Source organism: Ochlerotatus camptorhynchus, unplaced genomic scaffold, assembly GCF_037179485.1.
Source record: "Ochlerotatus camptorhynchus isolate MF236.1 unplaced genomic scaffold, CSIRO-AGI_Acam_v1.1 ptg001088l, whole genome shotgun sequence".
NCBI lineage: Eukaryota > Metazoa > Arthropoda > Insecta > Diptera > Culicidae > Ochlerotatus > Ochlerotatus camptorhynchus.
The window spans coordinates 44,272-62,482 of NW_027041490.1; the positions used below are offsets into that span (position 1 = coordinate 44,272).

The following is an 18,211-nucleotide window of genomic DNA, read 5'->3' on the forward strand; positions in this document are numbered from 1 at the left end:
TCTCCATCCAATGCGTTGCATAAAACAAGTGTTCAACAGGACAGCCATGTAGTGGTAGCATGGAAACGCAATGTGCATAAAGCTCCGCCCCTCAATTAAAAAAAGATAAAAAGGTGGGGCATATAAGCACCAACACTCATCCAACCATGCCCCCTGACAGTGTATTGTACAATTAAGAGCATAGAAACCATGAAACACAATGGAGAAGCCAGTCAATGTGTAAGTTCATTATTATCGTTCTATCTCGTTCCGATTAATGGTCTGCCCAGCCGTAGTAGAAAGCAAGCAACTCACGTCGAACGGTGAAATGAACCCGTTCTGTTTTTTTTTTTTATTCCTTTTGTGTGGAATTTCATTTTATAATAATCTTCTGTACAATGGTGAGGAAAGATTCTATTTCACATTAGTAACTCCCTCGCGACTACCGGCCATCCGAGCCGGCCGACCCACCAACCAACCACCCATCGCTCGAGTGGGACCTTTTATGTACGTAGCCGGGCAGAGGAGAGAGTTAATATGCTTCTCTATTTTCGATTCGTTTTTACTCATTTTCTATACAACGCAATAATGATGTTCAAGATAGTTGGCGGTAGATAGTAGAATGGAATTTCGAATAAAGAATCATAATTTCGTAATTTCCAGCGTGTGGTTTTGGTGGAGTGTATATGCTTGAGTGTGCGTACCTGAGAAGTAAGTAAAACTCAGCTGGTGAAATGGGATAGGCCATGAGTAAAAGTTCCTTTACGAGAGTTTGTTACGCTTCTCGGGGCATAGGGACTAGAAATCATTAGAACAACTGGATGACTATTTAATGTACAATGTAATGGAATTCATTGTCGACATAAAACATGGATCGTTACTGAAATTTTTTGTCGCGGTAGAAAGTACGTTTTGAGCTGAATTTCGGATCTTATGTTATCCAATTGTATGTCAAATGTGACGCTTGTTTAATTCATTCTGTGAGACCCAATTATTTTTCCTCTTCCTAACTTTTGATGCTCTTATGCAAGCTTCTTAATGCTCTCAAATTGTTGTTCCTTGAAACACTTCGACAGTTATTAATTGCGAGCTTTCTATACCAACCAATGCATTTTTTAACTCTTCATTTGTTCCAAATTCAAAATAAATTACATTTCATTTAAACCTAGGTACCCAAGCTACTACAGTAACTTACCAGCCTTAATTGTTATGATATATATCTAAGTATTTTTATAGTACATTGTTCCTGCTTTAGCAAATCAGTATTTTAAACAGGTTTTTTAAACCGGCATGTCAATATAACAATCAACATCTTAAAACTAAAAACTAAAACTAAATCTTATCTAAGTGTAAAGGGAATTAATCGTTGTAATTGAGGATTGCAACGATTTTTGCCTGAAATTATTAATTATGTTGTTGGACATTTGTTCTAAAGCCTCAACATTCGAAATTCTATAAACCTCGGTAGTACTGTACCAGGGAGTCAACTTCAAAATCATCTTCAGAACTTTGTCCTAATTCCTTTGCTTTTTTCCTGGTAGTGACACAGCATAAAGCATGGCTGGTCTAAAAACTTGTTTAAATATTAGAAGTTTATTCGTGAGGTAAAGTTTTGATTTCCTGTTTATAAGAGGATACAAACATTTTATATATTTGTTACATTTGGCTTGAATGCCCTCAATGTGATCTTTAAAAGTTAATTTTTTGTCAAGTACTTATCCAAGATATTTCACTTGGTTTGACCAGGAAATTGGAACTCCGTTCATAGTGACTATGTGACTACTACTAGATTTCAAAAAGGAAGCTTTAGGCTTATTTTGAAATATTAAAAGTTGAGTTTTGGAAGCGTTTGGAGGAATCTTCCATTTTTTTAGATAAAAAGTGAAAATATCTTAACTTTTCTGCAGTCTGCTGCAAATTACACGACGACTTCTTCCTTAAGCGGAAATGCTTGTGTTATCGTCGAACAAAGATTTGTGACAACCCTGAGGCAAATCAGGGACGTCCGAAGTAAAAATTTTATACAATAAAGGCCCAAGAATGCTACCCTGAGGAACTCCTGCTCAAACAGGTAGTCGTTCAGATTTGGAATTTTGATAAGTTACCAATTAATTTCATAATATAGAGTGTAAAATTAAACTTTTTAAATTTAGCAATCAAACATTCATGCCAAACACTGTCAAATGCTTTTTCTATATCTAGAAGAGCAACTCCAGTTGAGCAGCCTTCAGATTTGTTTGAACGAATTAAATAGTTAACTAGTTGAGTAGTTGAATGCCCATGGCAAAATCCAAACTGCTCATCTGCAAAAATTAAGTACGTATTGATGTGAAGCATCATTCTACTTAAAATTATCTTTTCAAAGAGTTTACTTATTGAAGAAAGCAAACTTATTTGACGGCAGCTAGAAGCTTCAGCTGGATTTTTATCCGGTTTCAAAATTTGAACAACTTTAACATTTTTCCATTTATCAGGAAAGTATGCCAAATGGAAACATCTGTTAATAATTTTACCAGGAAAGACAAGGTACTCTCTGGAATTGTTTTGATGAGGATATAGAAAATTCCATCATCACCTGGAGCTTTCATATAATGAAAATTTTTATTATAGATCTTACTTCGTCCAGATCAGTACCCCAGGAATCATCAAAAATATTTTCCCGAGAGAAAATATTCAGATAATCCCGAGCAACCTTATTCTCAATAGGACTACTAAGGCTCAAACTAAAATTATGGAAACTCTCGAATTGCTTAGCAAGTTTCTGAGCTTCTTCGAAATTTATGATCAAAATTTTACCACCTTCTTCAAGCGCTGGAATAGGCTTTTGAATTTTTTTTTCAAAAATTTTGTGAGTTTCCAAAAAGGTTTGGAATTCAAGTCTAATTTTGAAACATTATGTTCAAAAGTTTTGTTCCTCAGGGCAGAAAATCGCTTTTTAATTTGTTTTTGCAAATCCCGCCAGATAACTTTCATGGCAGCTGTATTCCATAAATGTTCGATATTGAATATTAGGACTTTCCTGAACTTCGGCAGGGCTTCCCTGAACTTCATCAGGACTTTGATGAAGTTCGGCAGGCCTTCCCTGAGCTACGGCAAGACTTCCCTGAGCATTAGTAGTCAGCATTCGTTTGTCATTGCAGTAGTAAAAATATTATAATTATACAATAATATTGTGTAATGTGTTCAAAATTTCAATACTTCCGATTTTTCTAATTTGCAATGCTTGTTGGATATTGTTGCATTTCGAATTTGGGTGTGGTTTGAACGGGTGTGGATTCAGTATCAACGGAAAAGCATTAACTTTCACCTTAAGAGCTGAAGATCATCGTCTATTATAATTTGTAACTCTACTGTCTGTTCCCGGTAAGTTCTCGATAGCAAGAGACCTCTCGAGCTGGGTCTCAAGGTCGGCTTACTACTGGGCAATCGGAAAGGCTACGCGACTAAACGTGCAGAATACTGTCACCTGATTACGTTATGAAAAAAATGCAACTGTGGTTCAAGATGGAAACATTTTATTGAGGACAACTATTGTTTATACTACTACTATTGTGGATGTGGGTGTAAAGTGGGTGGTTTATTCTTGAAAAACGTACTCCCAGGCGTCTTCTTTCATAAACTTTACATCGGCAGAGCCCAGGCAAGGCCGGAGTGACTCTACCGAGAGGGGAACGTCTCCTTGGCGATTAGGTTCCCGAGACAAATTCCTTCCAGCCGAATATTTTTGGTCTGGCTTGTGGAAGGCTAGTTCCTTCCGGCCCCTAGAGACTGCTAAGCCGTATCACGTGTGCGTCGGTTGATCTTGTCAACGGACAAAATGGCGGTGTGTACTAAACGATAATACAAATGGTCCTGTGAGGGTCGAATGGACGTTAGTTCAGCCGTTAGTTTTAGCTTGGGCAGAGAACTATTTACCTGTATTGAGCTGTGGTGCAGCAAATCGTCACACCCGAATATTACCACTCACTACTGGCTATTTCAAGCACTTCAACTGTTCAACACTTTTCACGCGCGAACGCCTGGATAGTTATGAGGAATGGCGGATCGTTAGTAGGCTATCTGACCTCTGCCCCTTCGCTTTTCCATCCCTCCATTCTATATCCCAATCCAAAAAATCCTTTGTCCATTTTCCCACCTGCATCTCCTTGTAGTAAGTGCACCCACTGTACTGTAACCTATCCAAAGTCCACCGGCAGTAGAAATCCGGCTCGAAGGACCAATTTATGTCGGTGACCGTCCCGACCGATTGATGGTGACTTCTACTTGCCCTTGAACTTTCCTTTCCAGTCCGTATCCTTCCTTGCTCCAACCAAATCCCGAGCCAAATCCTTCGTCATCCGTTGGCCAATCCCTTATTCTCGCATGCAGAACACAACACGTCTTATCCACAAAATACCGTTTAATACAAGAACACTATATTGATTTTATTAACAACAACACTACATTTATTCTTACTAAAACTAAACAATAATTTCGTACGGGGTTCGCCCCCGGTCGACTACTCGCGACGGTGTACCTTTTAGACTAATTTTAATTTCCTAATGTTTACATTTCTATTACCTATTCCTACTCCCACACTGTACGACGACGATCCCTCTCCCTCTCCGTGCAACTCGTAGGTAATAGTGAGTTACCGCGGCGAACCGGTTCACTACCACTAGCCACTAACACTCAATTGATTGGTAGCACCTTGGAGTACCTACAACCCAGCAGGTGCGTTTTCGGCTGGCTGCATCCTTTATTATTTATGTTACTCGCAAACACCCACTTTACTGTTATACCATTTAAAGTTTAAACAATTCCCTACTAACAAATTGGCAATATTTCAATACATAATCTTTTAATAATCCTTCTAACCAACACCAAATAACTTATAAAAACGTGACAGTACATTAAACAATAATGCACAAATTAAAAATCTTACAAATCTTGTAACAAACGGTTACAAATTGAATCGAATTTAACCTCGCATTTGGTACTGAGACAGCTCTTGCTTCAACTATAGAAGTAGTCAGAGATTCAAGAGCATAATTAATTTCATCGTTGATTTGCAAAGGAATGTTTGGATCAAAGCTATATACCATAAATGTTCGATATTGCTCCTAATCAGTTCTATGGTAATTGAAAGTAGAGCTGTTAGGATATTTCAAAAGCTACTGCAAGGTGATCAGAACCAAAGTCAGCGTGGGTAACCAATTGGCTACAAAGTTGACATCAATCAGTTAAGACCAAATCAATAGTGGAGGGATTTCTTGCAGAAGAAAAGCATGTTGGGCTGTTTGGATATTGAATAGTGTAATAACCTGCAGAACAATCATCAAACAGAATATTACCATTGGAATTGCTTTGAGCATTATTCCATGAGCGGTGTTTTGCATTAAAATCCCCAATAATAAAGAATTTAGATCGGGTTTGCTAGCCTACGTATTGGAATGGCAAATAGGCAGCTATAAACGTAAGTTGTCCAAATTTTGTTTCAACAGAAACTCCCAAAGTTTCAAAAACTTTGGTTTCAAATAAAGAAAGAATGTTATGTTTAATTCGTCTATAAACAATGATGACAACGCCACCACAGGGTTCATCAAGACGATCATTTCGAAAAATGAAATAATTTGCGTCTCTTTTAACCTTATGGTCAAGTTTAAGAAATATTTCAGTTATAACGGCGATATGCACCTTAAATAGCATCAAACATGGAGATAGTTTTTAGCATATCAGTAATCATGTCAATCAATGATTTCTGTAAAAACTTCTATTTTTGGAGCAGTAATGCTTCCTAAGTCAGAATTATCAAAATTTCCGTTAGAATTACGTTTGGTAGTATTTTTATTTCTACCCGCTGCAATAGCAGCATAGGTAGCTCCATTTACTCGCTGAACATTGCTAGCAGCGAGGGGAGCAGGTATAGATGAAGAATTTGAAGCAGGGGTGATATTTGTACCCATGGGTACGAATGTAGAATTTGTTCCTCGCTGACGGTTGTTAACAGCAGAGGAATTTGTACCTGTTCAGAAACGAGGAGCGTTTCCTAACTGTCACTTAGAACGAGATTGTAGGATCGCTTTGCGAGTTTTACATTCTCAAAAATTGTATTTGAGGTTTTCACCACAATTTAAACATTTAAATTTCTTAGGATCTTCCTTCACAGGACAATCGTCCTTTGCGTGAGAGGAATCACCACAATTCATGCATTTAGCTGGCATGTAGCAATTTTTAGTTCCGTGACCCCATCCCTGACACTTACGGCACTGGGTGAGGTTTTGAAAATTTCCTCCAGTCTTCCTGAAGTGTTCCCACTTCATTCGGACATGGAGCATAAGGCTAGTTTTTTTCTAAGGCCTTAAGGTTGTTTAGTTCACTTCAAGTAAAACTCACTAGAAATCCGTTGCGCGAATCGCCCGGAGGGGATTTCATTTTCATTTTGATTATTTGGACTGGCACAACTCCAAGTAATTTTGCCAGTTCATCTTTGATCTGATCCAGGAATTCACCACTGGGCAGTCCTTTCATGACAACCTTGAACACACGTTCAGTTTTGGTGTCGTAAGTAAAAAAAAATATGCTGCTTCTCAGTAAGATACATGAGAAGACATTTGAATCCGTGCAAGGTTTCATCCAATACACGGCATTCACCCCGACGGCCAATTTGCAGTGAAAACTTAAATTTCATGAAGTTCAAAAGTTCCGTGCGAAGAGCATGGAAACCGGAAGTGGTTATCACAATATGGGGAATCCTTTCCTTCTTAAGCCGGAAAAGTTTACTAGAATTTTTTCTGGATGATGGATCATTCTCATCATCTGTGAGCAAATCAAATTGATTGCTCAAATTAATTTCATCAGAAGGGGGATCAAGAGATTGCCCTTTTCTTTTGCGCTTAGGCGCCATGGCGGCAGTAAATTTTTATCCAAATGGACTTCCAAACAGATTACTATAAGAATCTGAAGGATCGAAGAGTAATTTTCCAAATCGATCAGCTCGGTAATTGTTTTCCAAGATTTGGACAGCTCGGCAATACATGTTACTGATATCACAGTAAACATAACATAATAAGCTAAATATTTTTCAAGACTCAGCAACCAAACGTCATTTTTGCTGAGATCACAGCAAAATACAATGTCGCCCACCGATATAGAAATGTAAACAGTGACAGTGGGATACCCTTAAGCAAAGGCTTGAAAACTCCATTCATCGCCACTAAAATTTTCTTGACAGATAAAACTGAACTGTGAAGGACCCAAGACGATTTTGGATTTGTGATATCCCTGGAATGTTAGATCATTGATAAAAATATACATGAATGAAATGTATGATCATCCGAAACATTTCCAAATTATTTAATCATCTCACACAAATTAAATGTAATTAAATGGTAAGGACTCGCTCAATTTGCTTCTATAACACAGGACTTGCAATAACGAGGGAGGTTTTAAAATCATAATCCAGCATACGGTTCCGTCAACATTTAACGTGTGATTACGAAAGCGTTAGAGAGCTAATTGTGTTTTGTCATAAATGGTTATGCCATAACTGTTGCTTACAAAACAAAAAATTGCCATTTTATGGTACGGTTGATCAAAGTAAGGGGAAAATTTTATATTCGAATATAAAGATGAAATATTACATAAAATGGCTGGAAAAATACAATGCCGATTGTTATAAGCGATTTCACATGATAAATTTATGAGAAAAGCACCAATATAAAGTCATCTACGCAAAATATTGTTTTGTAATTATTAAAATTAGAATGGCAATTGCTTTACATGACTTCTATCATCTTCCATCATCCATTCACTGATTAAATAATGAACCTCCAGAGGCAACTAACATCAGTTGGTCATTATACATTTTCTATAAAAGAACCGCCTTGAAATTATTCAGGCTTAGCCATCATCAATGTTGAACTCGGCTCAAGCTCATTAGTCATCTAGTTCTGTATCAGTTGCAGACATTAGAGCTAAAAAAAATCTAGTTCATTTAATCCGTGTGGTAGCATATAACACCCAATAGGTTCCGCTTCTCCATTCATACCTGGTGGCATTTGAATTAAAGTGTAGAAAATTTTAGCTGAAAATTATTGACTCCCTGCCGAGCGAGCAGAGTACGTTTGTCACTCATTCATCTTTACCACCTCTATCTTCCGTCCTCCTGTACCGGATGAAATCGACTGTCTCAATCCCCATATCAATGCCCGTTCTATCGTATAGGTACAACCTCGAAGCTCCGAAGCCGTCTGTGAAGCACGAACGAAGAGCGCATTCTATCAGAGGCAGTAGTAATGAAAAAGTTGACACAAATAGCAAAAGGTGTTTCAGCTATTGACGTTGAAATCCTTTTTTGTTCGTTGAAACTCATCCGACTCACGTCGCTCCGGCAATGTTTGACTTCTGAATTGTATAGGCGGAATGTATGATTTGCTTCTACGGGAAAAAACCTGGAATGTCTAGGAAATGTGGTTTATGGATATTTTCAGACAGAAAGATCTCACATCAAAACTTTATGATGGATTAATGTATTTTCCTGCCTATATTGAGGCACACAGCATTAGCACTTTAAGTTTTTCAAGAAAACAATATAAAATATTTTCATTATCATTAAGTTTGCTACGTGGTATTTGCTTTTTTTTATGATTCTGTACAGCAATACGCAAAAGTATGATCCCGTACTTTTTGCAGCATATGATTCACTTACAGCAACTAAAAGCAAAATCAAAAAGCAAATACACGAACGGACTTATTACTTACCGCACTCATCCAAGGTTGATTCAACTCATTTCGCTACAAAAATGTTTTCCGGAATTATGAAATCATTAGATGTAATTATAAAATGTTGAACTTGACCACAAATACAGTTGTTTAGAAAAGTAATGTAATTCTGGGAAAGAATATACGGTATATTTTTTTTTAGATACTGTAGTAAAAATTCAAAAAAAAAGTGTTAACAAATTAAATAATGGAAATGACGTCTTCGGTATGACAGACTATTTTCGGCAAACCAAATTGAAACGCAAATTTCACGGAATTTTCTTAAAAAACACTTAGCTGAATGCATTCAAACTATTATTTATGCTTTCAGCTTCAATTTGATTATATTTTTACCACTGAGAAAAACCAATCTGGTAGGGTTTTCTTGAAATAAAACACACGCACTACATAATACTGCTAATTTTGAGTTGCCGATGAAAGCACAGTTGTTTAACACGCAGCTCAAATAGAAAGGTTGCCGAATTTAAAAAAAAGAGGTTGTCCACAATAGTCGCTCTCACTAGAGAAGATTGGACCTTTGTAAAAGCGTTTCAAAACAGTTTTTGATAATTCTTTCGATTGAAATTGGTAGAGCAGCTGGCAGCAGAAGATTGTTATCAAACCAATACTGCATATGTGTGCGTTCCTAGGAGAAAAAGGCTATAGAAAGATGGTCGCTACTTAGGTTTCCGAGAATACGTTAATTCCCCTATATCAAAAATAATATTATATTTTCAATATTATTAGTTCATTAGTTAAATACAGCATTTTTTTAAATAGTATAGTTTATTTCAATGTCCATAAAAGATTATTTACAACATAATTTACTTTTCACATTTTAAGTAGAATTCAAGTGCATTAACATCGATTCTAACGTTAACTTTGTTAACATAGGTATATAAGCATCTTCAAACAAGATCCGAAAAACACGGATTTTTGGAAGTAAGTCGTGTTTCTCGACAACCACTAAACCAAATTGAACGCAACAACTGTCAAATTAAAGGTAATATAGACCATAGGCGTAGCCAGAGCTGACAGGGGGGCAACTGCTAATCCCCCAAACTCAGCAACACAAAGACTACCGGTGAAATGGCGTTCGGTGAAATGGCATTTGGCCAAATTTTCCATAGTAAATTTTTTTTTCGCCCTTCCCTAGCTTGAAACCTTTCTACGCCCTTGATATAGACCCTTGGAATATTTAACTGATTTTGTAGATATTGCCGGAATATGAATTTCAAGAAACTTTCCGAAGACACTACCTACTTAAAATGAAACTTTTCCACTCAAATCTCAAACGATCACGTTTTTTCGATTCGGTTTGAAATTGATGCAGAAGTCCTCTGTTGCCAAATGCAAGGAAATGGAATCATTCGAAAACCGTGATGGGAGAAAGATGGTTCAAATCCTCTCAAAACGTAAACAACCCCTATCCAACTTTTTATCATGGTGATATAGGAAAAAACACTTTGAAAATATAAATTTTCTTATGAATCTACGGACTGCTTTAATCAAAACGTAAATTTTGCGGAAGCGTGGGAAGCTTCTCGTTAATAACGCTAAAATAGGCGATAAATTTAGGTTTAAACCGCATACATCGCTAATATTATGTACACTACAAGCTTGTCTACAAGATCGATATTTCTACCAAAATATGCTCCAAATTACACGATGGAAGTTTTACGCAACGATTAAAATGAATAAATAGGGGAAATGGAATGTCGGCCTAAATGCCCTTAATTAGGGCCCATACATAAATTCAGCAATCGACTAAATTTTTAATAGTGATTAAAATATCCATTAGTACCGTCCCAATGACGCGTGCATTTAGATAAAATTGATAAATAGCAGCTTTATAGCGATGAGCCCAATATTAGATCCATAGACCAACATTAGAGCCATTTCCCCTATTAATATTAATAAAACTTTCCTTTCCTTTCATTACCTATGACCAACGTAAAACTAATAACCTAATGTAAATATGTATAACGCAAGTTTGTGATCATCAATACTAAATATAGATACCTACCATTATCAGCGGTGCCGGTGGTGTAGTGGTAAGCGTGATTATTTCTTACCCCAGCAGACATGGGTTCAATCCCAGTCGGCGCCGCCGGGATGTTCGTTCTGAGGCATAACATCTCTGATCACGCCTTCCTCCGGTTCATGAGTTGATGGGTCGATAGGTAGGGTCCAGGTGTGGGAGCTGTCTCCCTGGCGTCGTTAGCATCGGTGCCCAGCACGGAAAACAAGATCGACGGAAAACAAAATCAACCGAAAAAAAACCTTCCATTATCAAACCAAAAGCAAAAGTATAAGTTGGTCATTCCAGTGCTTTCCAGCAGAACCATCTTTCTAACTACATACGTCGTGTCTAATCTCTTCATTCATTCGGCTGATGCTGATGGGATTCGGTTTCCCTCCTTTCACCCATCTTCTTCATAGCATGTAGAAATTTATGCTTTGTTTGGCATTCCCACCACCTTCCCTCGTATTTTGGAACAATCATTAGCCATTATTGTGAATGCCTATTACAAACCTTACCACCACGATCATTGAGCGACTGCAACAGCACTGTGATGCCGGATGTTCTTTCGGAAGAAGAATTTGACGAAAGTGAAATCTAAAAATCTTAACATAATAACATCAAATATTTGACTTCCTAGCACCTCGTGTTTGGGGATTAAAATCATTGATCATTTGGATAAGGCTTTCTGCTTAAAACTATAGCAACGTGATTCGCATCCCATGAAGAACTATTGACGACTGCTGTTATTCCTAATGACAAAAATGATTCTCCCATCTCAACGTTCTGCCATGCAACACTCGCTTACGCATGAAGATCGAAAGTCAAAGCTTCAATATCCCATTCAATTCAATGAAACTGGCTAGGCTGTACCATTATTTATCATTATTTAATTGTGACAAATAATGACACAATTGAGATTGAACGATTGTGAACAAAGCTATAAAAACGGTCGCATCGTTATAATGAACAATTTTCCCCTTTATTGTTCCGTATTCTTTACCTGAGACAGGGGGAAGCATATCGGAAGAGTTTGTTTATGATTCACTCATTGTAACATGCGCATAGCGTTTGACTTATACCTACCAGCTGAAAGTTCGAGAAACTGTATTAGGAATAGAATAAAAATTAAAGAAGGGATGGGAATATTGGTCTAGTTTAAATAAATAGCGTTACAAATTTGTTCAACAAATGATGCAATAATACTAGTTTACAGCATATTTGAACTTTGTACGCTGATGGTCACTATCCATGTAAAATCGTGCGCTGAACACTAAAATGTTGCCAGCCAAAAGATTGGATTTCACTTTAAAAAAGCCTTTTAAATAAAATACAAATATTTCCGGCTGTAATGAAGCTATATCAACTATTTTAACACCAAATTAAATGCGAGAAAGTGATATTGTTGTTAATTAATAGTTTCTTGATTTCTTTTTTTTTGTATATTTCAAAGAAAAACTGGATTTCTTTTAAGTTTTTAAGCATGGTAGATCGCAATTGGAATGTTTGTAGTAGTTGTGCCAACAATACCACTTAGCTCACTGACACACATTTTCCAGGCGATCGGAAACCAATTTCACCTTTAATTTGGCGTTAAAATAATTGATATAGCTTCATTATAACCAGAAATATTTGTTTTTTAGTATAAAAAAAGTTTTATTTCAAGTGAAATTTATTTTTTTAGCTGTATCTCGGAAACTCTCCTATTGAGATTTTTATTTACTTATTTTTGGATCCAACGCACGACTTTACATAAGAATCATATTGAAGTTAATTTTTTTTTTACTTTTATTTGTAAACTAGTGTAATTGACGCTACTACCAATAGAGAAGCAATCCATGTCTTCTTGCAACGGGCAATTTGCTGATTATGGTTCAAGAATTGGGCCATACAGCTTAATCCAACAAAAAAAAAATCGGAATTTTTCTGGTGATGTCCTTTTCGCGTAAGATATCAACTTTCAACAAATATTGCTTACAGAGATGGATGGTTGCATACAATATTTGGAATATTTTATGAAATGTCTCATAAACTTGTACGATCTGTAATGTAAAGTTGTATTGTATAACACGCTCAATTTATGTGCATCATAGTAACAGAAATTTACACTATTTTTACGTACTGTGTAGTCATTAATACGTGCTATATCACGCTGAAGGCAACGGGTTTGATACCATGGCACATCAAAAAAATTTTGGGTTGTATATTTCGACGTGCTCGGGCCTAGAGCATTATTGTGCATGCCACACGCGACTGCCAAATGCTGAAATGGTGCAGGCTCTTAATTAATTTATTAGTTATTAATAATTACCCTCATTGAAGCATTCGAAACCAAACAGACGCTATGGAACACTCAAATACCCACATGTACCGTAATCCGGGTCTAAATTGTTCACCGGGGTAAAAATGATCATTATGTCTTGCGTTTTTAGTTGTCACACAGTTCTGAAAAAAACGGAATTTCACAAAGTTGCAGAACAATAGATTTTGAGAAATTCAGCTTAAGTCACCAAAGTTCCTATACCTTAACCCTAAAGAGATATAATTGATTTTATTCCAGGACTACCTTAAAATTAGTTTTTCGAGATTTCATTTAGTATTTTAAAACACAACTTTTCTGAAGACACCAACAATTTTTGTTGAACAAATGTGGTTTACAACGTTTCAAGCGTATGTTTTCGCTATAATTATCTGGGTACCACACAAACCCACTTTAGAGAATATTAATACCATAAGTTTTCAAATACATTCGATTTTGCACACCTTCGTTTCAGACCTTTGATTGTGACAATAGAATAGCATTAGAATAATTATGTGGTAAGTACAATCATACTCTATGCCCAGGGAAGTTGAAAATTTTCCAATCCGAAAAATTCCTACACCGGACCGGGAATTGAACCCAGTCACCTTCAGCATGATCTTGCTGCCAAGCTAAGGGAGGCCCCTAGATCTAAAAAGTAGGTCCATAGATAAAAATATCCTGTTTTTAAATTTGTCTTAGAACCATGCGTCATCTGGACAATATAAATGAATATTTTTGAATTATTTTTATGTTAGTGAAAATTAAAAAACAACAGTTTTTGCTCGAAAATTATGTATGGGCCCAATATTAGGGACACTCAGGCCGACATTAGGAACATTAACCCTTATACAAGAAAGTACACGATTTAGTTTTATACTTTGAATTGAAGTACGGTCAGGCACCCCAGTTCATAGCCTCTTCAGTAGGATTTTCCTCTGCCCAACCCTACTCGTTACGATCCGTGGCCTCTAAGATCTCAAGCACTCGAAACGCTACGTATTTTCGCGGATTTCCACAGCAGTCCCGACTAAGTGGTTTCTTCCAGTATCCATAAATATAGTTCGTCCTTCTCTGACATTGCTGTGCTTGCTGGATTGATTCCGGCCTCCACGAAGGAAACATATTTCTTCAAGGCTTCGTCGACAGCCTCCTCACCTCCACATTTGCAGATATGATAGTTGTATTCTGGATGTTCCTGAGTACGCTGTCCTCCATAGACACACTCGCCAAACCGTGCCCTGACCGCTGCAGGACCACCATTATGGCGACGACGAGCTTTCAACGGAAGCGTCAGTCTCAGGTTGTCAACAGCGATGACCAATTTAAGAGCTGCATTGGGATTGCAAGATGTGAATAGATCTTAACCAGATCGTCGATTGGTAGACTCTGCATAGGGAGATCCAATTTCTGAATTGTTCGAACATCTTTCATTCCAGCTTTGTTATTACCTCACACATTGAGCGCAAAGAGCAAACTTTACCGCTTATGACATTGAGGAGAACGACGGCACAGCTTTAAGAAAACACAAAGCGAAATGGTGAATTTCGATCATTGTCCTACAGTACACAACGAAGGGCTGCCTGCAAGCAGCGACCTGTCCATTCACCGAAGAAGGAGGAAGAAGCCACACTGCTACTGATCGGATTCAGTAGCTCTTCGTGAGTCGCTGTGAGCCATCTATGGCAAGCGCGTCAGCCTCGTTCCAAACAACATACAGCTCGCCAGCCTTATCTTTGTTGAACACCCTAATAGCACAGAATTACTCAAACATCACGACAAAACGGTCCTTTTCAGAATCACCATAAATTTGTTTTATTTTCCATGATTTGTTTTCCGTCGATATTGTTTTCTGTGCTGAGCACCAATCCTACCGACGCCAGGAGGGCAGCTTCCACACCTGGATCCTACCTATCGACCCATCAACTCATGAACCGGAGGAAGGCGCGATCAGAGATGTTATGCCTCAGAACATCCCGGCGGCGCTGACTGGAATTGAACCCAGGCCTGCTGGGGTGAGAGGTAATCACGCTTACTACTGCACTATCAGCGCCGCTACAATAATTTTATTAATGAGTATTTTCTGGACATTTGTCAAGGTCATCAATCGGATGTCAGTTCCCATAAGTTGAAATCTAGCATACCATGTATTTTTAAGGCAACATTGGGGGCGCAATTTCTAAAACCAAAGTCAGTCGCGGCATGAAAGTGGTCTGATTTTGATCCAAAGGATGATGGATTTTAATTCTTAATACGCCAATCGAAGGTCACTATTGAAAATTGCACGAATGTGCAACTGTTGCCTGAGAAAAGTTCTTTCCCTAACACAGATTTCAAAATCGAATTCCATCTGGTCTCAGCGAACGGTGTTTATTCAATCACCAAGTGTGGTGAGTGGTGGTGTCAGGTCGTCATCAGCAGCAGCCGTCCTTTCGGCGCGTGGCGTGTACATTTTTTTCATGTACACCTCGAAAGGCTCCCTGCAAACAGCTAGCTATCAAGGCTGCCCTCAATAGCCCACGATTCACCGAAGAAGCCGCACTGCTACTGATCGGATTCAGTTGCTCGTCGTGAGCCGCTGTGGGCCATCTATGCCAAGCATCCGTGTTGAACACCCTAGTAGCTCAGCATTACTCAACCATCAGGACAAAACGGTTCTTGTCAGGACTACCATAAATAATTGTTGTTTAAGAGTTAATTTTCATTGAACGTTCGCTCGCCTTGCTGCTAGCCACATCACCCCCAAAGCTCTTTGATAATTTACCCAGCAACCAAACCTTTGTGGTCAAATGCGTAACAGTATTGAAGTGTTTCATCAAAATTCTCCAATAACCGAATACCACATGACCTTTTCCATTAACCAGAAACACTTTGAATTAAGGTAAGGTTTTCTTCAGGATGCAAGGAAAAAGCAAAAAAAATTCGAATTTATATGATTGATGAAAATGCGTAATTTTATCATGAGAAAATGAAGCGTTTCCGTGATGGAAAAAAGGTTTCCCTAACACAGTCGCCGACCAAGCACGTAATCCTACGTCAAATTTACGGTCGTGTCTCCTCTTACTTTTTTTTTTTTGCTATCTCTCTTATACACTCCATATTTTTCAGTTTCCAATGTTCTTGCATTGGACCACAGCCCGTTCAAGCGGTCTCCACTTCCACTAACATCCTGCTATGATGAATCCCACATAATTGTAAGCAAATTTTACATCCCCCGGCTGGGTGTAATTTGTTTTTGTTTTTTTTTTTCCTTTGATTTATTTTCCGTCGATTTAGTTTTCCGTGCTGAGCACCAATGCTACCGACGCCAGAGAGGCAGCTCCTACACCTGGACCCTACCTATCGACCCATCAACTCATGAACCGGGGACCAACGGCTTTACTTCCCTTCCGAAGGAAGGCGTGATCAGAGATGTTATGCCTCAGAACATCCCGGCGGCGCCGACTGGGATTGAACCCAGGCCTGCTGGGGTGAGAGGTAATCACGCTTACCACTACACCACCGGCGCCGCTGGGTGTAGTTTGTGAAACACCGCACTTTTTAGGTTGCAGTTCCGTTTTATAAATTGTAATGCATATTTTGGAATTCAATAATATTGTCAATCATGTAGCCTCTATTTCTGATTTTATATTTAATCGAGGTAATAATAAAAATATTACTTTAGGCTTTTAGAATATTTGTGTAAAACTATTTCTAAGTTTTATCATGTAGACCACTAGAAGATCTGTTGATAACTATTCCTAAATAAAGGATTTATATAAAACAATAACCGGCGTGATATACACAATACGGTTATTGTTTCCTGTCACGAAATATCCCCAACTAACCACCAAGCCCGCTAACTACCCGATAATCGCCCTTTTTGCGATATAGGGTAAATATAGGGTTTCCGAACTTTATATCAGTCGTATAGCAGCCTTATATACCAAAAAGGGCGATTATCGGGCTTGTTGGTTACTTGGGTCTTTCAAACTTTTGATGTACCAGAAACGAACTGCTTAGATTACAGTTGCAAAAATAACGTCATTCCGATTCACGCCGACGTCATCCGCCACCCAAAAGTGCTTTCGGGGTGACGCCGTTGACGCCACCATAATAATCCCAACCGCCACCACCGACCAACTTTTAAAGCTAACGAGAATTAAAAAAAAAAACTTGAATTAATCCCCTTATGGTGAGATCTGACGCTTCTTACTAATAGAAATTCCGACAAAAGTGCTCAAAGATGTGATCAGATAAATGAATTCTCATGTGATTTGAGAATTGATCCTAGTAACAAACTGGCTACTTCCCCGAGGGTACTCGCACATGGCCAGATGAGCACTCCAAATGACTACCATTGAACTGTTTTTTTTTTATGGTATTCTCATGTGATTTGAGGTATCGTATAACGGATTTAGACCCTAGTCAGAAACTAGCCACTTTCCTGGGCGTACCTTGAACATGTCCGGATGATGTCCTGTGAACTCCAAATGACTGCCATTGAACTGGTTTTTGTAATCTCATGTGATTTGAGGTATCGCATGATGGATTTTGATCCTAGTCAGAAGCTGCTCACTTTCCTGGGGGCACCTGGAACATGGCCGGATTTGGCCATTGTAGTCCTGTCTACTATTGAGCTGTTTTTTTTTATTCTCATGTCATTTGATGTGTTTTATTCGTTTCAGGTCAGATTTAGTCTCATTCATGGCCCATACAAACTGGAACCTGTTCTAACCATACCTCCGGAACCAGTTGACCGATTCCAACAATATTCAATAGTGTTCTATGGACGTTTTATTCTACAAAAGAAACCATTTTGGTTTTATGAGGGTTCTGTAGACCATGATTTATAATTGTAGAATGCTTTAAAACCTCGATAGAACTTGCATTGTTACATTGTTAGTACCTTTCATTTGGCCGATGTAACGTTCAACTCGGTCGAGTGGTTTCCGAGAAACATGAGTCCCAATATTTTGTTACACACGCACGCACGATCAGGTCAAGCTGAGTCGATTGGTATAAGACACTCGGCCCTTTGGACATCTATCGATTTTCCAAGTGGTAAGGAGGGTAAACATTGATAGAGCTTAAAATAAACAGCAATCTTGAAATCCATGTTAATTCCAAAATCCGCAAAAAAAACCTTTAATAACCAAAATATATATGATTAAAACGCGTTTCTGTTC

The 18,211-nt window shown here is 38.1% G+C and overlaps 1 protein-coding gene across 1 annotated transcript in view; it reads right to left on the reverse strand.

Moving 5' to 3' along the window:
* The window catches only part of LOC135716048 (hybrid signal transduction histidine kinase M-like), a gene marked incomplete at its 3' end in the record, with an annotated part of 36,014 nt that extends 20,519 nt beyond the window's left edge, over window positions 1-15,495 (reverse strand). The window contains exons 1-2 of the mRNA XM_065238898.1: window positions 15,426-15,495; window positions 14,123-14,375 (exon numbers count right to left, since the gene is read on the reverse strand). Of these exons, the coding sequence (XP_065094970.1) occupies window positions 14,123-14,375; window positions 15,426-15,495 (323 nt within the window). The remainder of the gene's footprint in view (window positions 1-14,122; window positions 14,376-15,425) is intronic.
* Window positions 15,496-18,211: the final 2,716 nt, after the last annotated feature.